A 26,619-nucleotide genomic window follows, 5' to 3' on the forward strand; every position below is an offset into this window, starting at 1 on the left:
GATGCAGTCAATCCCACCTCAGCTGCTGTACCAGTGGCTGCTTCAGCACAAGTACCTCCTGGCTCCCCGTCCAGACCCTCAAAGGTACGTAGGTGCCCTATGCCACCTGACACAGGCAGGCATCCTATACAAACACACCAAAGTAGGTGCCTGATGCTAATGGGTCATTCACTACGTTTACATGATGTTTTTATTTCAGAATTAATGATTCAGAATTAAATGGTTCCGTCGAGTTTACTTAGATCTCTCCTTTAATTCCGAATTAAAAGGTGTTTACCTGACATTTTCAAAGTAGAATTGAGCTTTATTCAGAATTAATTGGTAACGTAGCCGTAGGTAAACGTAGCAATTGATAGACATCCTGTATACCAGACATAGTAGAAGTCCTCATAGTGCAACTCCGACTGAACATTGTTTAAGACATACAACGTTTTTATGCCTGATGGGTCAAAACATTGTATGTCTTTAAGTAGACCTTCAGTCAGAGTTGAAGTGTGCTGACTTCATTCTCTCAGTTGAAAAAGACACCTTTGTACTGCACCTGGTCTCAGTGAGGTGGGATGTGCATTCATTTACTCTTCCAAAGGCATCAAAGTAGCTGCTCCATGTCACGACACAAAGGCAGAAATCTAAAACAAATCCTCAAAGTGCGGTTCCTTATGCCTTCTCGTCTACATAGGCTTACTGTGTAATCCAAACCCTCTCAGGTAGGCACTGAAGTATTCCAAACGCACACACCAGGCATTGGGCTGGACCTAAAATAAATATTTAACTTCTATTAAACTGATAAATGCTCCCTCTGACAGAAACATCATGCTTATGAACTGCTATAAAGTCTTATCTCTCTTTGGACCTTTCATTTTTGATTCCGCACCATCACTGGTGTACTGTGTGTGTACTCACAGCTGGCCGCTGCTTCTAGTTGCATTGCTGATAGGTTCTGAAACTGCAAGCAATTCTGTGATTATAGTGTTGGCACACATTTAAACGGCAAAATCTGCAGCCCCTCATTATGCCATGCTCACTCAATCATAAAGACATGCCCTCAGATCAACCAGCTGAATCAGACAAACTGTCTTCCGTGAAATCCTGTTAACACAGGCAGCCAGAATAAAAATAGGAACATGCAGTCCAGCAGTTCTTAATGAAACGTGATTAAATATTCAAGCTGGCTAGATATTCAAAATAAAAAAAACATTAGTTTGAGTTTACAAACTGTGAACTAAAATTGTTTGGAAGTATAACAGAGTTGGATGATCACTCTTAGAACATAGCAATGAGTTGAAATGCCACTTGAATAGAGTAGAACTAAAATAGAATTTAGATTTTGTCACGCCACAGTACAGTTAAGCATCTCTCTCGCTTCAGCTGAATGCTCACTCTCCCCTGACTCCCCCTGTGGCAGTCGCCATATTGCGGTGCTCAGCATTTGCCTAAAATAGATCGCATCTCCTATTTTCATCTCGCCTAGTTGGCAATGCCATAATTCACCCATCTCTCCACTGCCAAATACCTGGCATCTGCTAAAAATGAATTGAAGCTACTTTGTCTCCATCCATCCATTCATCCACCTATCCAAAGAAAAAAAGCAATCTGTTTTGAGTGAATGAACCCTTCTGCAGAATTGAGAAAAGGTCAATTGATCCGAAATTTCACAGAATGAATTAAAAAAAAGAAAAAAAATCTGGTTTGAAGCAGACTTTTTTTCTTCTTCATTTGTTTGTGCCGATTTGGTCCTTCTCCCAGGCCAGACGTTTTGATGTGCAGGCTTTAACTTATCTCAGGTCCTGGTTACACCTATATGGATATTTTTAAATGCTGATTTTTTAATCAGTTTATGTATAAATGCGACATGTGGTAAAAATAAAAAATCCATTGTGACGGGTGCATTTTTAAGCCCTCTAAATGGGATATCTTTTAAACCAGAATTTTGAAATGAACATTGTAAAACTGCTTAGGTGTAATCCAGAGGCTAAAACCAATGTGTTTTTAAAAATATCCACATTTGTAAGCGGCTTCTCATTGCCCTATTTTTTAATGTGTTTTTTGGACATGAGTAGCATTATGAAATACGACATCAGTATTTTACAGCATCCCACCCCGCTGTGTCCATAATGATTTGCCCATCAAAACTGCAGCTGAAATGGGAGCACCGGGTCTTCCCGGATGTCATAGTCCAGTACCCAAACGGCAGAAGAGCTTAACGCTGACGGCCATCACCACACGGCTGCAAATTAGCTGTTCATTAAAATGCAATTAAAGCCACCTGATCAGTCCTCACCCTAATTAATTCAGCCTAAGTAAGTAGCCCTCATCTTGCACATCATCGTTTGTGGCACACACGCGCGCGCACACCTGTCATTTTGATTAACATTCGTGCTTAATCATCGCACGGCGCCTCTTGTTCTAATTAGAGCAGTGAAAACGGCATGTGGTGGTGGCGTAGCACGGACTGCCTTTATTATAATATTTATCTATTTGAAGCAGTTATGTTTTTCATTTTAATGTTGCTTCTAAATTTGTTTCAGCGCTTCATTAGCTAGTCAGAGGGTGAGATGCGGCTCTGAATGTGCTCTCTTCACAAACTTTGGACTATGCATGGGTTCACAGTGTTTGTAAACACAATGTTATGAGGAGGGGCAAGACACTGGCAGCCAACCACGTGAGCTAATTTTTTGACCGACAGCGGTTTCCAACAATCAGAGGTTGAGTTGTGCGCAGCCAGGTTCGCGCAGCCAGGGGAAAACAAACATTTAGAACTCATCTATAGCCGATCTAAGCACATTGGCAGAATAAGGGTCACTGTGATACACATAGGCTACGTTTACATGAAACATTTCATTCAGAATGAACTCACTTAAATACTGAATAAAGCTTAAAGGTGCACTGTGTAATATTTTCAGTAGTTTATTTCCAGAATTCATGCTGCCCATTCAGAAATGTTACCTTTTTCATGAATATCCACTACCATCACATTTTATGTATCCATTATGACTGGGAAATTTGCATTGTTCATACATGAAAAGGGGATCTTCTCGATGGTCCGCCCAAAGATTCTCTATTCTGCATTTAAACCGTCTCTGGTCCGCCCTTTTGAATTTCCAGAAATTTGCATTTTTGGCTGCAAAACTTTGGTCATACTAGTAAATATTGGTTTATGATTTAGTAAATATTCATGAAAAGATCAAATTTGGCAATAGGCAGCACAGTTTCAATGTGCAGCATAGTTGCAATGTTATGTTGCAGTATGTTATGTTGAAAAAGGTGAAAAGACAGAACTCTCCCTGATCAAGGCTCACTCCATGAAGCTGAATATGTATGTCTCGATGTCCTTCTCCCTCGGCTCCCACAGGAGGCGGTGTCGAGCGCGCAGCCTGACTGGAGTAGCAGTGGCCTTAAACCCCCAGCGGATGGTACGTCCCTGCGCCGCGGCTCCTCCTGTAGGCTTGGAGCTAAGGCCACCCGGCACGCCCGACAGAGCTCCTACTCCTGACACACTTTTGTCTTTCACTTCTCTTTTCCCTCCATCATTTTCTCTCTCAGTCTTCTTTTCCTCTCTTTCTCTTTGCTCTGTCTCTTCTGTTCCCTTTGCATTGCTACCTCCTTAAATGCTTATCTATCTATCTATCTATCCATCTATCTATCTATCTATCTATCTATCTATCTATCTATCTATCTATGTATTTTTGTCTGTGTGTCGGTCGACCTATCTTTGTATAGATTTGCACTAGTTCATTTGGCTGCCTTTGCTTTTCCTCTGCTCCTCTACTGTACTGTGAGTGGGCTCTTCTATGCAGGGTGTTTGGGTTGTCCTACTCCTTTTGTTCTTTGTTTCCCCTGAGCCTCCTAGTCTTGGTAATATCTCTGCGCTGTCACTGTGAAAATTGCAGGCTCTCTTTTTCTTTCTCTCGCTCTCGCTCTCTCTCTCTCTCTCTCTCTCTCTCTCTCTCTCTCTCTCTCTCTCTCTCTGTCTCTCTGTCTCTCTGTCTCTCTGTCTCTCTCTCTCTCTCTCTCTCTGTCTCTCCCTCTCTCCCCCTCTCCCTCTCTCTCTCCCCCACATCCTTTCTTGTCACCTGACCTCCGCCCCTCTCTCTTCCCTTCTCCGTCTTCTATCCCCCTCTGTTTCTGCCTCTCCATGTCTCCTTCCCCCATCTAAGTCATCTATTTTTAATGGGCAGTGCGAAGTAGAGCAGATGCCAGGATGGAGATGATGCACTACCTCACGGGCCTTTTTATGCAAGTCAGCACAGTACAGTACAGTACAGTACAGTACAGCAAGAACCGCACAGTACAGGAACCGCATAGCACAGTGCAGCACTCGGAGGGCTCCATCAATCACTCATTGCTTAGGAGTCCTCATCGTCACAGCCCAAATTGCTGTCTGTCAGTCAGTAGCTTGTGCACATCTCTAATACAATTGCCTATTACATAAAGGCCAACTGTATGGCCAACTGTGAACTAAACAAAATAAATAAAAATCTAATTCCATATGTGCTGGATATACAGGGGTTGAACAAATCCATCCACAGCCATTTTGCAGCCAGTTTGCATCTGTCATTTTTTATCCACCGTTAATCCTGTTGGATGTGGTTCATCCGTCTTGCTGGTATGCAGACATTACCTTGGATACCGTAGCTCTTGATACATCACAAAGACTTGCTGTCTCGGTCAAAGAAGCAACAGTTACATGCGCACCAAGAATTTCTCCTTTTTGAACTCCGATATGTCACCTATAATGTTGTGTGCATTGCAAGATTTTGAGCAAAACTGTGCTCTTACCCTGCTAATTGAATATTCACACTTCACCTTATTGGTGCAATGTGAAATTAATGAAGATTGGCCAGCAGGCTGGTCCACTTGAGCCATGAAACTTCGCACTCTAAAATGACAGGTGTTTCCATTATTTTGTCCAATCCCTGTATTTGCTTGTTCGCTCTCCATTGGAGCGCCTTGCCATGAACACTGTATGTTATTAGCAGAGTCAATTCTGAGTGTGGGAAGTATGAAACCCTACCACAGAGTTCATCAAACCAGCTCTGAGTCATCTCATGATAGCTGAGCACTCTGGGGGCAACATGCCTTGGTGGGCTAGTGCGCCGTACAGTACCATTGCACAGGGACCCGCCTCTAATTCTGACCTGAGGTCATTTCTCGATTTTTTTTTTTTCCCCCATCTCTCTTTTCCGTCCAGCATCTTTGACTGTCCTATCTCACTGAAGGCTGAAGAGCCCAACATAAAAGAAAACGAAGTAACTGAGAACTGAACACAGGCAGTGTGCGAGCTGTGCTGAGTGTAGTCAGCTATGTAAAAGGTGGCAGGGTTTTCACTTTCCATTATGAATTACCCTTAATCAATGTAGTTATGTGGTGGATTATACACTGGTTTCTTTCTGGTGCACCTTCAAAAACAGAGCTGGGGTGGGTTTCTCAAAAGCGTTGTATTTTGTAGTGTTAATTCAACACTTAGAGAGTCTATTTAACATCTTCTAGACTCTAGAAATGTATTTGGTCCCAGAGTACTCTCTAAGTGTTGAATGCACACTGCATTTTTTACTTTGCTGCTGCATATCTTATCTGTGCACCAGGCTGTTGTGCTTTGTGTGTGTTTGTTTAAGTACGGGTTTGTAGCACAAAAAGGCTGGCACACAGCAGCGCTGGGTAGCTGTGTTTGTTTACATGCCCTCTGTAGAGCCAGTGCACTAGCAAGGCTAGGAGTGGACAAAGCCATATAAGGCCAACTCAAGGGAGAGGTTATACTGTGAGCTTTTCTTCTCATCTCCTTACCCCCATCTCTGTTTTTGTTGTTGTTATTTTGCTTGTTCTCTTTCATTATCTCTCTCTCTCTCTCTCTCTCTCTCTCTCTCTCTCTCTCTCTCTCTCTCTCTCTCTCTCCCTCTCTCTCGTTCTACTTTAATTCTTTCTTCCTCCTTGTTTCTCTATTCCCCTTCCTTTCTTCCTCCTTTCTCTCCACGTCTTTCACTTCCTATTTCCATTATTTTAAAATCTATCTGTACTGTACTTTTCCAATGCCTCCCTAGTTAAGCTGCACCTTTTGCTGTTTCATTGCACTTCTGTCTGTACCCTTTGCTCTGACCTGTTTACTACTTGTTCTGATTAAACAAGAACAGTGTCTACCAAAAACTGCCTCTTACATCTGTCTTTTCTGTGGAGTAGCTGCACTCTTTACTTTCTGTTCTTTTCTGAAATTAAAGATGGGAAACGTAAATCATTCCGTGCTTCACTCTTCCTCGCTTCACTCTTCCTCAATCACTCTGGCTTCTGCTTCTTCTCTAGCAATGAAATTAGCCATAATTTGAGACGTCAGTACCGGGTTCACAAAGTAAAAAAAAAAAATCTGCCAGAAATGTGACACAGCCAGTTCTGAATCACCTGATTATAATGACCATTCAAATTGAGTTAATCGGCGACTTAATTCAGTCAACTTTGTTTTGTTCTTTGGCAACCCAGGATTGACATCTCAACCCATAGTGTTACTTTCTGTGGTTGAGCAGTGTATGCATATCATAGAGCTCTACTTGCTTGTGAACACTCTATGGCTGCTGAGGAGTATTCCAAGAACCTGGCACAGTAGTAAACCAGTTTGAAGTAGTGGTAAATCATCTAATACAAGAGCCCGGCTTCCTAATTTTCTTAAAGAAAATGACACCTGTGGGCTATCTATTGGCAGATTTACCACTTCCTGTAAGTTAACTTGGCCAGATTTATCACTTAACCATTATTTTGGAATGCCACCCTTCTGTGCTGTGTGCAGTGTTTTTCTCTTTGCCCTTTGGAATACTCAGTGTCCCATGATGCTTTGTACTCCGATAGCCCCTTCTTCTTCCTCTTCCTCTTCCTCTTCCTCTGTCTGTGGCCTCTGTCCCCCTAATGTCACCATCATTTATGACGTTGATGATGTTTGTGTCGCTTCCCTCTTTAATTTATTTTTGCACACGCCTCCCGATGGGACACACGCTAACCCTGTATGGTACCCCCCTGTGTCGTGTGTGTATGTGTGACACACACACACACACACACACACACACACACACACACACACACACACACACACACACACACACACACACACACACACACACACACACACACACACACACACACACACACACACACAGAGTTGCCTAATCTCCCTCCTACGCCGGAGTGTATGTCTGGGCTTGAGCTCAACCTGGATTTCTTTGGGCCAGTAAAGGAGGAGGAGGAGGAGGGGGACAGTAGCTCAGGCTGTAGTACCCCTCCAGCAGGTCAGAACATATGCACACACACACACACACACACACACACCAATACACTCACAATACTGTATGCCCATAAGCATGCACACACATAATCTGCTTGCACATAATGTTCAGCACAGCGTTCAGGGAGATCCATGGAGTGGCACGCTCATGCCCTCCCTCACATTCTCAGCCAGATATACTCTCTCCATATACTTCTCACAGGCCAGCGTTTACTTAAAGCTTTTGTTCTGGCCAGAAATCTCTCTGCTAATCTCATTAAGATTATGTGTCCCCGTGTGTTACTATGTATGAGTACAGTACAGGCAGGGGGAGTGATCGTTGTAGTAGTACACGAAATCAAATGAGACTACTGTGGTAACCGAGTGGTGTCTGGCTTTTGCTGCTGGGTCCAGGACAAAGTTATGACGTGACCTCAGACAAATTGGTGGTGTCCAAACAGATACACAACCCAGAGTGTCACACACACTAATGACTTTGAGCAGGGAAACACGCATGTATAACTAATGTCCCTCCCATGCCCATTATTATCCACAATGCAACAACTATTATGACCTTGATGTATAAAAGGCCTGGATTGCTGACTACTTCTGGGGGGAGACGTCAAAATGTGTGGTGTCCTCCAATGTCAGACAGAAGGGCCTCTCTCTCCCTCCGTCTTCTTTCTCTCACTCTCTCTCACTCTCTTTCTCCCTCTCCCTTTTCTCCCTCTTTCTCTCTCTCTCTCTGTCTCTCTCTCTCTCTCTTTCTCTCTCTCTCTCTCTCTCTCTCTCTCTCTCTCTCTCTCTCTCTCTCTCTCTCTCTCTCCGCCTCTCTCTGTCTCTCTCCATCCCTCCACGCATACACACATACACACACACACACAGGCCATCTTTGCTTTGCTGAGCAGACCAAAGACTGTATTTCAGACAGTACCATCAGGCCTGGGGCTCCAAGGCTTTAACCAGGATCTTGGCTAAAACCTAACAGGCGACTCCTAAGCTCCACATAGCATTCCTCCATTTGTACCGTAGAATTCCACCAGGCTAAACCTGCTGTGCAACTTGGACAATTCCTAGTAGGATTTAGGCCTGCAGGTGGACTCATTTGCCAGTACTACTAACTTGTCTTTCCCCCTTGCATACATTTCCCATCATTAGCGACAAAAATGCAGGGTAGTAGTAATCCCCCATTAAAGGTGGTTTCACATTTTCAAAGGCTACGAGAGCAAACAGAACATCTGCCTTATGGTTCCATCTTGACTTCTTCACAACAACAGAGACTCTTCTATGACATTTTTGACATATCGCCCACCCCTAGGTTAGGTGTTTAATGTACATTTTAGTTCCAGACCCTGTATATCTAGAACAATATCATTTTAATGTACATTTGCATGGAGTGCGTTTGTAGTGTGCCTTTGTGTGTGTTTTTAAAGCGTTCTTACCTCCAACTCACAAAAAAATGACTGTCTTCCATATATGAAACTACAACATCAACACATGACGTGACGATAAACATGAAATTGTCTTAGCCAACTTCAATTTCAATAAACGACCTTCAGTGGCACATGATTCATCATGAGGCAACCATTTGAGCACTGTTGCCAGGCAACAACATGATTGGCTCTTGATTGGGAAGGATGCCAAACAAATTGCTGATTTCAGTTCTGATTGAAATGACTTGTGCAGTAGGAGTAATAGTTTCCCTTAATAACAGAGTTGTTAAGTGCTCTGTAAGATTGCTCCAAAAGTTACCCAGTGTGTCACCTTTTCAAGAGTTTCTGAGCTGGGAGAAGTAATTCTCTCCTCCTTTGCGACTTCTTTGAGTTGGGTTGTCTGGGTTGCTTTTCTTGGCTTTTTCTCTGGATGGCTCCTCGTGCGCCGCAGTAAGTACTGTATGTCTGCTATTCTTTTTTTCCATTCTTCATTTCCTGAGCAGACATGCACTTTATAAAAAGAGCTTGTTTTTCTTTTTGCAAGCTTCTCGTGGTGTATCTGCATGGGGTTTTTTTTCTTTCAGAGGAAGTTTTTTCCAGTGAGACATTACCGTAACTGTGATTAGTTTAAGTGACATTATGCAGATGTCTCTCTGATCTTTTTGTAGCAGTTCCCTTGTGTTGTGTTTGCACAGTTGCAAAGTGTCTTTGCTGTGCTTTGGCTGAATTCAAAACCTTAACTTGTTCACTACGGAGTGCACTCCAATGACCGTTAAAAAAAAAGAACAATCTTCCACGGCAATTTTGAAACCGAAACCATTGAAATCCTGATTGGAAGCGTTTAGGGGCATGCACGGTGAGAACGACAGCTGTCCAATCATAACCTACCCTCATGTCCCATCTCTATTAGCCTGATTATTATCATCGACTTTCAAATCTCTATAAGCAATAGTAGCAATGCTGAAGCTGTTGCGTCACTAGGAGGGCACAGCCTGGCTACATCTCTATAGCCAATGGTGCAGCAAAGAAACATAACAATGCATGTCTATGGAGTGAACAAGCTAGCGTTTCAGACAGGCCCATGACTCCTGTGTTTAGTGTACCTTGTCATAATGGGTGTGCTGCTGTGTGCTGTACTCAGGTGTGGATCCAGAGCTGTATGAACTGACCACAGGCCCTCTGGAGCCCAGCAGTACTGGCAAGAACATCGCAGACGCCTTCACACGCCTCATGTCCACCATGGAGCAGAACAGCACCTCCACGAGGTACACAAGCACACACATGAACGCATTTTCTCTCTCTCTCTCTCCCTCTCTCATGCACACACACACACACACACACACACACACACACACACACACACACACACACACACACACACACACACACACACACACACAGAGATGATGTTTCACAGTTGAATTCATTTAAAGTTTGATCCTTTTGTTTGCTCATGATCATTTCGAATTTTGGATTGGGCGGGGGGGCCTGTGGCGCAGCGTGCTAAGCCCCCTACATCTGGGCTTGCATGCCCACGGGGACCCCGGTTCGAGTCCGGCTGGGGTCATTTCCCGATCCCTCCCCGTCTCTCTGTCCCACTCGCTTCCTGTCACCATCTCAGACCGTCCTATAATGAAAGCATTTTGAATTCAGATCAGTGATTTAACCTTTAAGAGTGTGGGTTTTTGAGCATTCTATAAAAAGAATGCGTTCTATAACAATGCAAGATTCTACAATTCCATATTGTATTGAATGACGCCCAGAATTCTATAGAACTTTCACTGCCCGAACATTCCACTCTTAAAGGTTAATTAAGGGACCACAGCTGTCTAGCACCTCGGCCATCAGGGTAGTGCTACTGAAGTTGAATAGCACTGCTGTGCACGGTGCTTAACGCTCGATTACAAAGCTCTGTTAAGATAAATCCGCCCACCAGATGGTGCTAGACATATTTTTTCTCTTTGCATGCTCTCATGATTTGTCATTATGGTAATATGGTATTCATTTCAGCTATTGATGACATGCACCGTGTTTTGCTGTAGTCTTAAGGAGGAGGGCTTTTACAACATATGGCAGTGATTTATAAACCGTTTTAGTGACCATACTATAAAATCTATTGCCCCAGTGCTGAAAGCCATATACCGCTAACTGAGTGAAGCCATAAGCCATTTTCAGCTTGGTCCCCCTTTTGGACCCCACCCCTATTCCAAACACCAAACATTTCTTGTCCAGTCATATTGATACATTTTTATTTGAAATTCACAGCAAAAATACTTGTGGTAAATAAACACATTTGTTTCATACAAGTGGATAATAATTTCCGGAGTCAGACAGTTTGTCCCGGTCTGTCTTTTTTCATACTTGTAGAATTATGTCTATGGCCTGCATGTTAGCAATTAATCGGTGTGTCTGTGTTTGCACCAGTTTGTGTACATTAGGACAGCATGCAGACAATTGATAGGTGTCTGTTCTGCCGTGTGTGTGTGTGTGTGTGTGTGTGTGTGTGTGTGTGTGTGTGTGTGTGTGTGTGTGTGTGTGTGTGTGTGTGTGTGTGTGTGTGTGTGTGTGTGTGTGTGTGTGTTCCAGGAGGCCTGCTAAGGAGGAGAGTGTGAGTGAGGAGGCGACTCGTGTCCTGAGTGTCCTTCCTGACCTGTCCTTCATGAGGGCCAAAGTCCTGATGTTCCCCAGCATCCTCACTCCTCTGCAGCCTCCAGATGCAGCCTCATGAGGACCTCCTTATCCTACCTACCAGCCTCCTCTCCTCTCCTCTCCTCCCTACCCAGCCTCCTCTCCTCTCCTCACCTCCCTACCCAGCCACCTCTCCTCCCTACCCAGCCTCCTCTCCTCCCTACCCAGCCTCCTCTCCTCTCCTCTCCTCCCTACCCAGCCTCCTCTCCTCTCCTCACCTCCCTACCCAGCATCCTCTCCTCCCTACCCAGCCACCTCACCTCCCTACCCAGCCTCCTCTCCTCACCTCCCTCACCTCCCTACCCAGCCTCCTCTCCTCTCCTCACCTCCCTCCCCAGCCTCCTCTCCTCTCCTGACGCCCTACTCAGCCTCCCCTTCTCACAACGTGACCTTTTGAGGCCACATGATGCTGGAGTTATGTCGCTCCGTCTGTCCATGTTCTCTTTGTTTTTGGAGCCTTGTATCTTTTTTTCTACTTTCTTTATACTTGGTTTTTAGTATTTTACTCCGTTGTTCCCCGTCTACCATTGTGATTTCTGTCTGTATATGAAGTGTATATTTATTAATATTTTTCTTAGTAGGTGTTGATGTTAAAGGACAACTAGTACGAAGCAATATTTAAAATGAAAAAAAAAAAATTCTGTCACAGTTTGTGAACAAAGCATCTCAGTCTTTGCTCCCATAATAGGGATGCTGACATGGATGATCTTACTCTGCTACATACCTCATGGTATACATTATCAATCCAGTTTATCCATCCTACCCAATTTTCAGTACATAGAAAGGCCTGTCATCTTTCAAACCTGTTTGCTAAGAAGAATCTGCCTTTACCCAAAGCATTGATGCGTCTGTACGGTATATGTGTCTGTTAATGTGTGCCTTGACTTGAGTTCTGTCTCTTGGAAGGAGCTGCCGGCGAGTCCATCCATACATGTATTAAAAGGGAAAGCGGACGAACTTTGTTTTTTCTCTGAACTTGTTTTATTTTGTCATTTTGTCTTTTGTTTGTTTGTTTTGTATATGTATTCTCTTCTTTTCTCTCATCTTTGTTTTCCGATACTCTCGCGTTCCTTTTTATTTCTCCGTAGTCGTATCACTGTATGGTTTAAAAGAGGGACTTTTGCACAATACACAATTAATTAAATGGATGTAAGCAGACTGAGTGAAATGGTGCTTTTTAGACCATGCGCTGTGCATTTGTGTGTCCTGTAAAAAAAAAGCAGAAGCAATGTATAGAAAGCAAGCCTTTGATGGGATGTTCCTATGGAAAATAATCCTTTACTTGAAGAACCTGTCAGAGGGTTTCATATGACACGCCTGTGCTCTTTTTCCAGACCCAGTGTGTGAGATTTTATTTTAGTATTTAACACAATAAACAGAAGCCTTAAATGAAACAAACTGTGTGCATGTTGATTGATTTAAGAATTTAAGACAAAAGCGTTGATTTATTTTAAAGTTCCGCTTGCAGTCTACAAATGTACCAACATGCGTTATATGTACTTACATTGTACAAAATCTGAACTCTTAGGTAATGTGAGACATTGTCAAACAGCTTATAGCAATGTACCTAACTGGTGTTTAAGTTCAGGTTTTATTTGTCCCCAAATTGGAAATTGAGTTGTAGCAAGTATTAAAACACTCCGAGTCTGAAGAGCATTCAGTGTGGGGTGGGGTGTTGACTGGGGTTGTTTTGATGTTCCTTGCGTGTAAAACTAAAAACTATGAAGGAATAGGCTGTGAGATATATTGAAATCTTGTAAAATGTCTATTTCCTTAAAACATTATTCTTTATTAAAATAAAATAACACTCCGAAGAGACGCCAGATGATAAGAACAACATAACAACAGGGACACAAGTCAACACAGCACAAAGACATAAAGGCCTCCAATAATTTCACATAGACTGGGACCAATACACAGAATGAAAAGACTAGATGCACACAGAGGGCCCTTCTCAAAACCTAGGACAGTGTCCTTCCAAGTGTATCAGCCTAATTAGTCACACCCAGTGATTGGATACTCTTTATTAGTCACACCCAGTGATTGGATATTCTGTAGAGTTCACCAAAAAGTATCCAATCACTGGTCATGACTAATTAGGCTGATACACTTGGAAGGACACTGTCCTAGGTTTTGAGAAAGACCCACAGAGTGCAAACCTCCACTAAGGTCATGGGGTCACTGATGCCATAACATCTACACGCTGTGGAATCCTGTATAACTTTTTTTAAATCCCGGATCACCACCAAAACTTTATCACTTGTTCCTTTTGTCATTTCCAACAAAATTTCATCAAAATCCGTTCATAACTTTTTGAGCTATCCTGCTACAGACAAATAAACCAACACAACCAAACACATAACCTCCTTGGTGGAGGTAACAATGATCATTTAAATAAATAAATTAAATAATGAAACAATAAACAAACAGGAAATAAGAGTATAAAAAGTATAAGTACCAACCCAAGTACTTATACTTAAGTATAAGTAACGCATGTATTAGTAGAAGTACCAACCCAAGAGTCCAACAATTTGTTATGGTTACACTATTGTATGCAAATTTTGGGAGGCTTTTAGCTGAAATCACTCTCAGAAGTCTTTGTGTTTTGGTCCCAGGCGCCCACCAGCAAAGTATCTCAAAACACACACACACACACACACACACACACACACACACACACACACACACACACACACACACACACACACACACACACACACACACACACACACACACACACACACACACACACACACACACACACATGGATGCCCTTAAGAGGGCCCAAAAGCACTAACAGGGGCCCTTAAGGGGGCCAAAATAATCTTTCATAGGCCCAACATTTCTGGTGGCGCCCCTGCACACACACACCTCTGTCACATATAACTACAAGGCCAGGGGCCAGTGGTGACTACGGTCAGATGGAATGCATGCAGCCTTTTCCTCCACTAGCTCAGAATAAACATATCAGCCTGTTTGTCAGATCAGATGTGTTTTGTTGCACAATTAACGATTGCAATAGGCCCGTCTGGGTAGCCACAGCACATTTGAGAGTTGCGCAAGATGGAGACAGTACACACCCTGCTAATTGCACTTTATCTGAGAGGTAAAGAAAGGGAGGTGTAAAACCAATTTGCAAACATGTCGTTTACTCCACAAGGAAGGACAGGTCTTATTTTGATGTCTTTTATAATGATTGTTCATGTTTACGATTCTTGAAATTCATGAAATGTTTTGAAAGTACCCCAGACTATTTAAAAGAAAATTGTGCTCTCCAATTTTTCAGAATGCATATGTCCTCTTTTCCATTTTTTTTAAACAGCCGTGGTGGCCAAGGGAGAGGTAGGCTAAGGTATAGGGTAGAATGCCCTAATGTGGGACAATTTTTGTCACTTCAACTTTGGTGGTTTATTAAAATTTAATGACAACATTTCAATACAAACAAATTACACCCTTTTCATCCTCTAGTTATGCTCTAATCAAATAAAACCTTTAAAAACATGTTATGTGTTTCTAATTCGAATAATTTGGATATTAATGTAAGTTGGTCAAAAACCATGGTTATCCCTAAAGTGGGACAATCGGTTTCCTAATGTGGGACAGTGTATATTAAAAGGTCTCTAAAACATGTTTGTGTAAAATATTAATTCAAAATGTGATCTGCCACTCTTTAAGACATATCAGCTACACATTTAGAGCATGTTTTCTGAATTATTTTTACTTTCTTTTATTGGTAAATATGACTCAGACTGTTTGAACCCATTGCACACAATTGGTCACTTCAACATGTCAGCTCTATTTGAGGAAAGAACTTCCGGTTTTTGGACCCAAATGTTGTGTTGATAGCTGTTCTCCAGTAGATTAGGCCAGAAAGACTGAAATACATCTATGATATAGATTTAAATATCCATTTTCTTATGTGGACATGGTGTTTGACTTCATAGTAATTGTTTGACTTATTAAATTACTACTTTTATAACTGTCCCACATTAGGATAATCTTGTGTCCCACTTTAGGACACACCTATCCTAAAATGGGACACTAATAATATGGTTTAAAAATAAAATATTACATTATTTTATATACACCACACATTATTTTCTGATGAACATATACCTACCCAACATATTTATCAAAAAAAATGACAATGTTGTTTTGATTGGAATTGATTTATACCCTAAAGACAAATTTGGCCAAATGCTATGTAATTTGTCATTTGATGGACTTCACCCAGGGTCCTTCTTCTTAATTGTAACCCCTCCCTGGAGTATTACTATACATTTACTAAATCATGATATTATGATAACAGGATAACAGGGCTTTTATTTGGTTATAGTTTTGTAAACATTTACCAACTTGGGGCAAAGCTACACCCCTTAAACCTTAAGGTGTCCCACATTAGGCATCGTCCCACTTTAGGGCATTCTACCCTAAGTAGGAACATGTCAGTCACCAACATCGACACCCAATACTGTAAGCGAAGTACATGGCTCAAAGGAAACCCACACACAAGCGTATTGGTCAAAGGGCAGCGCAATCGGAAGACGTCAATCGACAGGTGGATCAAGTAAGCCCTTGGATTGCGAGCAAATTGAACCTGGCCAACCTGAAAGAAATAAGCAGAATAAACCCTATTAAAACACAAATAAAGCCTTTTCGCTCGGTATTCGATGTATTGCATAGTGACAAAGAAACAATGAACGAATTGGAGTTTTCATGAGGCTTATATCATGGGGGGAGTCACACTCGAGACTGGCAGCGAATTGGTTAAAGCGCGCGTATCTGCGTGAAGGATGCGGTGCCCACAACAGTTCAACATCGATCCCCCAGTCCAGGCACCATGGCCGGGGAGGGCGCCGATGAAGAAACGCTTAATTCACCGCATGAAGCCACGGCGATGCAGGAAAGGGTAAAACATTGACCCGGTATTGTTGCTAATTTTGTGTATGTGACGGAATGCGTTCTTTTTTGGGTCATTTCATGGTCGTGATTTCCACAGCCAGAACGATGCTGACTGAGAGCTGGTCTGTACGGAGGTGGGTAAATCCGGTGTACTTACGAGGCTATCTGATCGAGAGGAGTGTTGCCGTTGTCATAATCCTCGATTTAAATCACATTCGAGATAGACTTGACGAGTTGAAACAGATTAGGCGCCGGGGAGGGATTGGGCAGATACCTATGACGCATTGCTTTTGAAAAGGAGAAATGGTGTCGCTGATGACTGGAGGCCGGTCCAGCATTCACAAGGGCTGCGCATCTCGTCGCAGCTTCCCGTGCTTCAAGGCGGTCGCGCCAACTGCGTCTGCTTTCTCCCTGAGAAAGTAGCCTACAATTTACAGGATTTAGCCCTGCCTTGGACAGCTGGACTGTTTTCTAAGACTTGTTTTAAATCTACCTGCCTCTAGTGGGGGACGTACAGAGTCCGCTGGTAAGACCAGTGTTTTTATTTTTCTTCCATTGAAATGTGGGGGTTTTGCAATTGCGCACTGTATAATGCCTATTCATGCAAACTGACAAGACACTCAACCCACAACGCATCTCCTCGGAACGACATTTTTGTTTGATCAGTTCCTTCTATTTGCATTCATGACTATACCAACGAACTTGCGCATTCACTTCAACGAACGAGCAAAAGTGATAAACACACTCGAGTGATGAACACACTTCTAAACCAGTTGCGCGACTGCCACCTGATCTTACAAACAGCATGCTGCGACATTTCCTCTCACAACACCATGGCGTTCGCACTGTGTGATTAAGTAACAACAACATTGAAATGTGTTCTCGTCAAATAGGCTATGCAAAGAAAAGGACTATTAGAACGACAGTAGGTCTATCCTGGGGCGCACAAGAGCTATAGGTGTATCTGCGCGTGTGGGCTAAGCAGAGGGAGATTCGAAACTTGTGACTGAAGGACTTTCATGCAAACATTAATGTGAACTCGATATGGCACAAAATTGCTTAGGCTATATAGGTCTAATTGTTTATGTTCTCGATCTAACTGGCATGCATTGTTTTATTTCCCTGTCAACATGTTTCCCTGTGGGAATAAATGAAACTTCTTGTGAAAATCCTGGATGGCACGCTAGGCACGCTATGATCTAGGCTACGCACTGACGTAAATTTATACCGTAGCATCAATATCTTTGCTCTAATCTTTCGTCTTCTCGAAAATTAAAGATTGAAGGTTAAGCAGTTGACTCAGAGGAATCTGGGGAAGCCTGGTGGGATTAAAGATTATGGTTCATATGACCTAAATCGGCAGCAGAACTAACCACTGCTTGAAATAGTGGAAGTGAGTAGTGTTTGGTTTGGAATTCATCTACAGCAGCATTCTCTTGTTGTACACACGCACGCGCGCGCGCACACACGTACGCACGGAGATACACACACACACACACACACACACACAAAAAAAACACACACACACACACACACACACACACACACACACACACACACACACACACACACACACACACACACACACACACACACACACAATAGTTTTTCTTCTGAAAGGCTCTTTAGATGTAGCCTGGTCCTGACCATCCGAGGCTACTTTAGATGTAGGCCTACTTTGCTGTCTTGCTCTCTGTAGATGTCTAGATTCATGAGGTGCAGGTGCACAAGTGACCTTGATGTTGATGTTGCCCACTGACTGAGCTCTCTCTCTCTCTCTCTCTCTCTCTCTCTCTCTCTCTCTCTCTCTCTCTCTCTCTCTCTCTCTCTCTCTCTCTCTCTCTCTCCCCCCACCCTTGCCTCCGCAGAACGCAGGGCGAAACATGAGGGGTGACCTAGAAGCCCCAGCCTCTCCGGGAATAGAAGGCGCTGCCATCAGGTGCAGGGATGTGTGCCGCTCCTACGGCAAGCTGAAGGTGCTCAGCAGCCTCAACCTGACGGTGCCGCAAGGACAGATGTGAGTGCAGTGCAGCCGCTGGTTTTGGGACTCGGTGTGTCATTGCTGCTGTACTTGGAATTTTCTGCAGTGCTGTGAAGTTTTTTGTCGCTGTTGCATTGACTGAGGTCAGTGCAGGCCTATGGTTCTGTATATTTTCTGGTAGATAGGTAGTGCTGTATTTTTTTTGCAGTGAATAGATGAAGCCATTTTTCTCATTGTGTCAGAGTATACAGAGAGCACACAACAAAAATACATTTATGCCAGCCAGCTCGTGCAGTCCATGTGAATAGTGCATGCAGGGCATGAGGATGGCACTGAACCCTAGGGGGGTGGGGTAGGGTACCTCAGTCACGGCAGAGGATGGGGGAGAGTGCTGATTATTCAATACCCTCCATCCACCTGGCAATGTCTGGCAACTATCGGGTGACACAAATCCCTATCCACTTGCCCGTGACTGCCCACGCCACGGGGTGTAATGGTTTGAGATCAATGACTGTAGTAGGAAATGCGTAGATAGACGTAGACAGTTTGTATATGTTTCCTTTTCTAATGGCCACTTAAATGTGGTGCTGACAGAATGCTTAACCCGTTAAGACAAGGCGTAATAAATTTGCTGTTATATTTATATTATTTATATTTATTTGCTGTTGCATATATAGGCCCTATGCTATGTCATAGAAGTGTAGTACTATAGTAGTTAACTTTTCATTGAATGTTACAGCGTTCCACTGGTGGAACAGCGTGCATTGTGGGACAACGGCATTCAGAGAAGACACAGTTCTTAGCACATGAACTGCCAAAATGGAAACACCTTATCGCTGACAACAATATATTGTCTGAGCATAATTCTCCTCTATTTCAGAGTGTTCATGTATGTAAATGTGATAAATCGCATGGTTGGCTTTTTTGACATCAAAGAAAGTTCAGAAAGTTGCTAAGTAATCTGTTCACAAAGATCTCTGCAGGTTGGTAATCCTAATCCTCATCCTAATAGATATGATCAATATGGTATGCCACCGCTGTGTCTAAGTATAGTCGTCAGAGCTGAGAGTTGTTAAGAGCTTTTTAAGCCTCCCTCGTCTCTGTGTAGCCTGCAGGCTCCTCTTGAGTAGTTCACCTGTCTCCCAGTTACTTCACTTCACCCACTCTGGAGCCATCAAAGTCCAAACAGTTTAGTCTGTCTTTTATTTCATACCTTACAAGCGTTTATAGTGCGATTTACCACCATATTTACAACCATTTACTGACATATTGTAGGCTCCTCTCACCTCCTGTCCTCTTTTCTCCTCTGTCCCACCGTAGTTTGTCAAGCAGGTTTCTCCGATACTGAGTGTAACAGTTTCCTTCATGCCTCGATGTTGACGTGAAGTCTTACTGTTATGTTGTACAGTCCCTGCAGTCACATACTTTTGCTACCACAGGTAGTTGCCTTTGTGGATCTTTCAACTGAGGTTCCAGAGTAAATGTTGTTTTTTAAAAAAAATATCTTTCAATGCTATCTCGGTGTGAATTTGTAAAACGGCATACCTGGAATTTTGCTGTGAGACCTCTATGAGGCTTGTTATGGGCTTGTTAATACTTACTTAGAGATACTGAGCTTCTGTTGAGCCTCTGCACACAATGAAATTGCATTAATGCCTCACTATGCACTCCTGCGTATGTGTATGTGTGTGCCCTATCTTCCTTGCCTGTCAGATTGACTTCTCTAAACCTCACTGTATCTTTAAGTTCGTGCTGATGCTATCGCTTTATCTCTGCTATTTGTTTGCGCTTCACTGTACATGAAAAGGAACGCAAATCCGTGGCTTTCAAAGCCATTTGTCAGTTCCTACTGATATGGATCAGGAGGTGATGAGATAGAAAAAACATAGATAATGTTGCTCTCCGGTCTTTTCAGTTCACCACATCTCTCTCAAACAGTTATGCCTTTCAGCAGCCTTTGCTTTCCTGCCTTTTTTCAAAGATATGTTTTTTATGGATTTTTGGGTTTTTATTTTCGACAGAGACAGTGAATTTTTGACAGGAAGTGAGTGTGAAGAGAGAGAGAGAGATGTGACAGACTTGGGAAATTACCCTGGCAGGACTCGAACCTGCGTGCCCCTTGTCGGACATTGCAAGCCCAGCTTTCCGGCTTTTTTTTACTGTTCACTACACTATGTGTCTGTCCAAACAGTTACGGTCTGCTGGGGCCCAGTGGATGCGGGAAGACCACGCTACTGAAATGCATCGTGGGGACTCTGAAGATCTCTCGGGGCCACATCACCGTGCTGGGCAAGCCGCCAGCCTTCCCTGGCCACGAGGTGCCGGGCAAAATGGTTGGCTACATGCCACAGGTGAGCCAGTTCCCCTAGTGGCCCATTCACCTGCCATGGCCATGAAAAAGTGCAAAGCCCATGCATCCAATATACTTCAAAACTGGGAACAGGACCAAGATAGAGTTCATAGACCAGACGTGCCAAGTTTGCCCAAATCCGTTTTTTCTTCCCAAAGATGTCCAAAGACACCTGTGTGTGTGTGTGTGTGTGTGTGTGTGTGTGTGTGTGTGTGTGTGTGTGTGCGTGCGTGCGTGCGTGCGTGCGTGCGTGCGTGCGTGCGTGTGTTTGTGTATGTGTGTGTGTGTGTGTGTGTGTGTGTGTGTGTGTGTGTGTGTGTGTGTGTGTGTGTGTGTGTGTGTGCTTGTCGGCACTCATATATAGATACCGTACACACATACACACCTGCTGCCACCCAAACCACCACTATAGGCTATACCACCGTCGGGTTAGGGACTTCTAATGTGACACCTGAGCGGGCGTCGGTGACAGATGGAAGCTGATTGGCATCATTAATCTCATCAGATTGCCACCGAAAGCGCGGCACGGCTCAAAGGGGAAGCCAGAGTAAAGCCCCCACGCTCACTGCAGGCGGAAGTGTGCAACATGATATCTCTCTTCCTCAAGCCTTTCAAAAGCACTTATCAGTATTGACCGGCCCCAGCCGGGGGAAGTAACTGGACAGTAATAGAACAGACCTATGCAGTGGACTGTGTCTGGGATTCACACTGGCTCTCTTTATCCTCTGTGGTTTGTTAAAACCTGTTGAACAGTACGCATAAGCAGGGCCGTATTAGCGCACAGGCTAGATATGGCTGTAGCCTATGGGCCCCCACCTGACATGGGGGCCCTCGGTTGGCCAAAAGTGTAAAATTGCAAAATTGTGACAGGATGCAATATTGAAGATAGTTGGTTGGTAGCTATGGTAGTTATGACACATGTCTATGGAAATTTGTCACAAAATTTGCCTTTCCGGGGGGACCCACGGCTACCTGTAGACTAGGGGCCCCAGGCCATCTTAATCCGGCTATTAGTATTAACCTGGACAAAAATAAAGTAGCTGGTGTATAGTTATTTTTAGATGAGTATATGTGCAGACGATGCTCAAGGTGAAATGAAAGGTGTATCCACAAAATCAGGCCGTGTTCCCATGGGAAATTATTGACCATTCTCTCTGTCTCCCCCATTTCCCTTTAAGGACATTGCCTTGTACAGTGAGTTCACCATCAGTGACACGCTGTGGTTTTTCGGGCGGATACACGGCCTCAACTCCAAAGAGACGCAAGCCAGGATGGATTTCCTCATCGACTTCCTGGACCTGCCCCAGAAGAACAGCCTCGTCAGAAATCTCAGGTACAACAGTCTACTCATGTTCTGCTGACTTGGAACAGCCTAGTCAGAAATATCAGGTATTCTACTCCAGGAGTTCCCAAACTTTACCATGACAAGGCCCCCCATACAGCGGTGCATTCCAGCCAAGGCCCCCCTTTCATGGGTCGCGCCACACTATCTTTTCTGTGGACCCCCTTTCACAACCATAGTGGAGGGCCTGAGGCAGTGTCCCACAAGGATATAAAATAATATCAATAGGAATAGGAATATTGTTTTGCTTATTTTTGTTTTATTTTGTTGCATGTTATTCAGTTTATTCAATTATATATTTTTTCTTGTGCTATATTCCTCCCCCACTTTGAAAACTACTTGTGTTCTGCTGACTTGAACCAGGGTCCCCATGAGCAATTGGTCCCCATACTGTATATGGTATAGATGTACAGTGTATTAGTGTATTATGAAGCAGCACTCTCCTGTTGGTGTGCAATGTGCTCTGCTGAATCAAAATGGTTTCGTTTTTTTTTTTTTTTAAGAATCGTATTTGAGCTATTGTGTTGCTTTTATTGATGGGATTGTGAAGAAGAAATGAGAGAGAAAGAGAGAGAGAGAGAGAGAGAGAGAGAGAGAGAGAGAGAGAGAGAGAAAGAGAGAGAGAGAGAGAAATAGGGTAAGGTTGTCTATATTTAAACCTGGGCACCCAGTTGGCTAGCCTGGGAACTCCCATACTGCCTTTAGTTCTACACAATTGTTTCGATCTACGGAATTTACAATAGGCAGGTCCCCAGACCTAATCTCACTTGTGATTAGGTCTGGTGGATGCATTTTGCACGGTACACCACGAAACCCTCATGATAATGTGAAACTGCCTCTTAAGATTCTTATTAATGCTGGCCATCCTAGTCAAACGACTTAAGGTGACAGTCAACTTTTTGAGCTTGAAAGACATTGTGTGTGTCTTCCGCAAAGAGTTCTAATTTTTATGTGGGAATCAAGTTATTTATCCCGGCAAAAATGGACCCGTGAACTATGCTGCTGTGTTAAAAAACAAAGTGGCCAAGTACGCGCTGTTGAAATGGTGACTGAGAAACTGGCACCACCCCTCACTGACCAGCATCTGAGCCAAAGGTGTGCATCCCAAGTTGAGAAAGTAAATGCCAATTTACTAATTCACCAATTCACCAATTTACAACTAATCAATTAAATCACTTGTATTGGAAACAAGTACAGCCAGAGCCCATATGTAGCAGGACTTTTACTTTCACAATCCAGCTAGTCCGCCTTTTCTCCCACCCCCTGACCCCCTACCCCCTTCAATCCTGTGTAGGTGAGTGGCAGACTGCAGTGCTGCCCAGTCCATTCATTCATTCATAAACACATGTTTTGCAAAACATAGCCGTGTGCCTATGGAGAGAACAAGGCTGGGCTATTGTGAGTTTCATCTATTCAGACACAGTGCAGTGGACATGTATGTTATTCATGTTTGTTCCCTGGCCAGGCTATGGGAACGGCCTGCTGACATGCTGTTGTTGTTGTTGTTGTTGTTGTCGTGCCTGCTTTGTTTTGATGTTCGTCTTCATACGTTGGGATGATATTCCGAGATTTTTTTTCTCCATGTGGTTATTGTCACTGATAGGATATGCTTTGTTTTACGGATTGTTATTAATAATGTGTTTAGTTGCATTGAGTTGCATTGAGTCGCATCTCCCGCTGAAAGCTTGCTGCACAATATCTGATGTGCATTATGTGGTGCGATGAAAGCAGTAATTAAATCTCCATCACACACATACACACAGACAAACACATGTGCACACAGCACACACGCACACACACACGCATACACACACACACACACACACACACACACACACACACACACACACACACACACACACACACACACACACACACACACACACACACACACACACACACACACACACACACACACACACACACTGTACGGACAGTTTGATTGGAGCAGGAGGTGAGAGGGCGACCCAGTTTGCGCTCTCGGCTGGTGCTGTCACCGCTCCCCTTATTAAAGGCCAACTTCCGATAAAACTCAGTTTTACTCACTCCTTTCGAAGATCGGACGGTCACCCCAAGTTAAACTCACTTGCAAGGCTCTCATAGCGGCGCGTCAACTCTCCTGGCTGTGTTTCCCGGTGTTTCCCAATTTACATCAATAATGCAGAGAAACGAGCGAATCACGAAAGCCTTTCTGTGTTTCGTCACGTCGAAAGAAGGCGTTGCCCACAAAGGTTTATATCGACCCATTTATCTAAAAACATGTCGAGTAATTTTTTTCTGCTTGTTTTCAAAACAAGCAACGTCTGGTGGTCCGAAACATAGCTTAGCTTAGCTATCAGCTGGTTGCTACTCTCAGGTACACACACAGCACAAAGCCTCATACATAAAGCCTGCTCACTCCGGTTGCTCCGTGCCTACAGCTCGCCTAGGGGTCGCTGTCGAAAGAGCACAGCCCTGAATGGAGCCTGCACGCCTCCGTTGGCGCCCCTATAGTGCAGTACCACCCGGAGAAGTGGCGACTCTGTTTCCCATTACATTCTCTCCCAAGGCTGGAGGACTGAGCCAATCAGAGACGCGTTTCTTTGAGAGCAGGAGGAGTGAGCCAATCAGAGACGCATTTCCACGAGAAACACGGAACACTCTCTCGTTTCTCCACAAGCCACCTTGCCAGCTTGCAAAAACGTCTTGAAACAAAGCAACCAGAACGTTTTTTAAAACAGGACCAACGCGTAACACATTCAATAACAATTGGGAACACGGCAATATTAATTAAATTACGTTGAGAGGCGATCTTTAAAGGGCCTGAAGAGCTCTGGGCAGCCTGGGCACTCATCCAACGGTCCATCCCTCCCGCTCTTTCTTTTTTTCTTTCTTTCTTTCTTTCTTTCTTTCTTTCTTTCTTTCTTTCTTTCTTTCTTTCTTTCTTTCTTTCTCTCATCTCATTCTTCCTTTGCTCTCTCTCTCTCTCTCTCTCTCTCTCTCTCTCTCTCTCTCTCTCTCTCTCTCTCTCTCTCTCTCCTCTCATTCTTCATTCCCCCCCTCTCTCTCTTTCTCTCTCTCCCCTCATTCTTCTCACCCCCCCTCTCATTCTCTCTCCCCCCCTCACAAAAAGCTTTTTCCTTTTTCTCTCGCTCGCTCTTCATTCTTTCTCTCTCTCTCTCTCTCTCTCTCTGATACACACTGTCTTGCCCTTTTTTCCCTCCCTTCATTTATTCCTTTCACTACCACTCTGGCGCATGTCCAGCCCCGCTCAAAAAGGGGCCTTGCGGTTCGCACGGTCACATGACCTGCGCTAGAATGTTCCGTATGTGCGCCCCAGGCAAAGTCCAGCTTGGACTGAGCCAGATTAACCTCCCAACTCTCAACTCCCATCAAACACACACACACACACACACACGCACACGCACACGCACACACACACACACACACACACACACACACAGCCACGCACACACACACACACACACACACACACACACACACACACACACACACACACACACACACACACACACACACACACACACACACACACACACACACACACACACACACACACACACATCATATACACACATAGTGCCTCAGCTAGTACACTGGTGCCCTCTCTGTTGGGCAGGAAGGCTGACTGCACACCAGAAAGACTACGATCAGGCAGTTGTTCGTCTTCCCCTTGACGGTCTTGATCAGCAGCAATTGTTTTTGCCAAACACACCAGTTAGATTTCAACTGTCACGGTCCGGACACTCCCTCTGGGTGATGCCGAAGTGATTTCTTTGCAAACTCTGCATTTGTGAGCTCGTGGCTGGCCCCTTTAACGTAGCTTAATTTTTTTCATGAGTTCAGCACAAAGTCCCTCGAGCTCTACTTTTCACAAGTAGCCTTGTTAGTACCTATAGATGCATTAATGACTCAAAATATACAACGTCTTTATGCAAAGTCCCTCTCCCGTTCATAATATCTGCAAGGGGACGCTCTTTCTCTCTCTCGGTCTCCCGCTCAAAAAAGAGCAAAAACACACTGTTGTTTTTTGCTCATTCATTTCAGTGAAACGTGTAATTCAATCTCTCTCATTGTGTGCTTCTTTGCTTCAGAGCAAAACAATGCATGCTGTGGTAGCCTATAAGATACTGTATTTAATTTAATACTGTAAATCAATTTTAATGCTGTGCTTATGTAACTTCCATGTAGAGGTTTGTGAGTTTGCTACCAGCCCTGGTAGTCTAGTTAACTAGCCTCCCACGTCCTGCTTGCAGTTAGCACAAATCAATCAGTCTATCATGGAACCCGACCACCGATGGGCTTCTCAACCGGGCATGTTGAAAATGTCCCAAAGCAGACCCCACTGCCCCCAAGACAATCCACTCACCCCTCCAACGTACCGAGACACACTGACGCAATTTCCTCCCGAGTTTCTTCAACAAGTCTTGACGCCCAATCATTGGCAAAGGTGGAGTATCCTCTCATTGGTCTATGGGTAGATGACGGATAGGCAGCAAAAAACATTTTTTTCACAAAACATTGTTTATGAGGGGAAAAAGTATATGTCTATGTAGTGCAGTAATTAATCTTTCAAAAAATCCAAGTGGTCACAATGTTGGTCTATTCATTGATTATTTATTTAAGTTGATAAAGCAATTTGCTGAAAATATGTCCATTGGTGTGACGTTAAGAAATAAATAT

General features: G+C 43.8%; 2 protein-coding genes across 4 annotated transcripts in view; both read left to right on the forward strand.

Annotated features, from left to right (window-relative positions):
- The window catches only part of aftphb (aftiphilin b), a 34,655-nt gene extending 22,333 nt beyond the window's left edge, over window positions 1-12,322 (forward strand). Inside the window, exons 6-9 of the mRNA XM_063192838.1 lie at window positions 1-84; window positions 3,353-3,413; window positions 9,815-9,938; window positions 11,260-12,322. The exon at window positions 1-84 is cut by the window's left edge and continues 21 nt beyond it. Of these exons, the coding sequence (XP_063048908.1) occupies window positions 1-84; window positions 3,353-3,413; window positions 9,815-9,938; window positions 11,260-11,401 (411 nt within the window). The 3' untranslated portion in view covers window positions 11,402-12,322. The remainder of the gene's footprint in view (window positions 85-3,352; window positions 3,414-9,814; window positions 9,939-11,259) is intronic.
- A 3,898-nt stretch (window positions 12,323-16,220) lies between these two features.
- The window catches only part of abch1 (ATP-binding cassette, sub-family H, member 1), a 49,892-nt gene continuing 39,493 nt past the window's right edge, over window positions 16,221-26,619 (forward strand). The window contains exons 1-4 of one of the 3 annotated variants that reach the window (XM_063192858.1): window positions 16,221-16,270; window positions 18,132-18,280; window positions 20,436-20,595; window positions 21,773-21,927. In XM_063192858.1, coding sequence (XP_063048928.1) covers window positions 16,259-16,270; window positions 18,132-18,280; window positions 20,436-20,595; window positions 21,773-21,927 — 476 coding nt within the window. In that variant the 5' untranslated portion in view covers window positions 16,221-16,258. Of the gene's footprint in view, window positions 16,271-16,314; window positions 16,398-16,519; window positions 16,790-18,131; window positions 18,281-20,435; window positions 20,596-21,772; window positions 21,928-26,619 lie in introns of those variants that run through there. The other 2 variants (XM_063192860.1, XM_063192859.1) reach the window with 2 other exon arrangements.

Source organism: Engraulis encrasicolus, unplaced genomic scaffold (genome assembly GCF_034702125.1).
Source record: "Engraulis encrasicolus isolate BLACKSEA-1 unplaced genomic scaffold, IST_EnEncr_1.0 scaffold_25_np1212, whole genome shotgun sequence".
Taxonomy (NCBI): domain Eukaryota; kingdom Metazoa; phylum Chordata; class Actinopteri; order Clupeiformes; family Engraulidae; genus Engraulis; species Engraulis encrasicolus.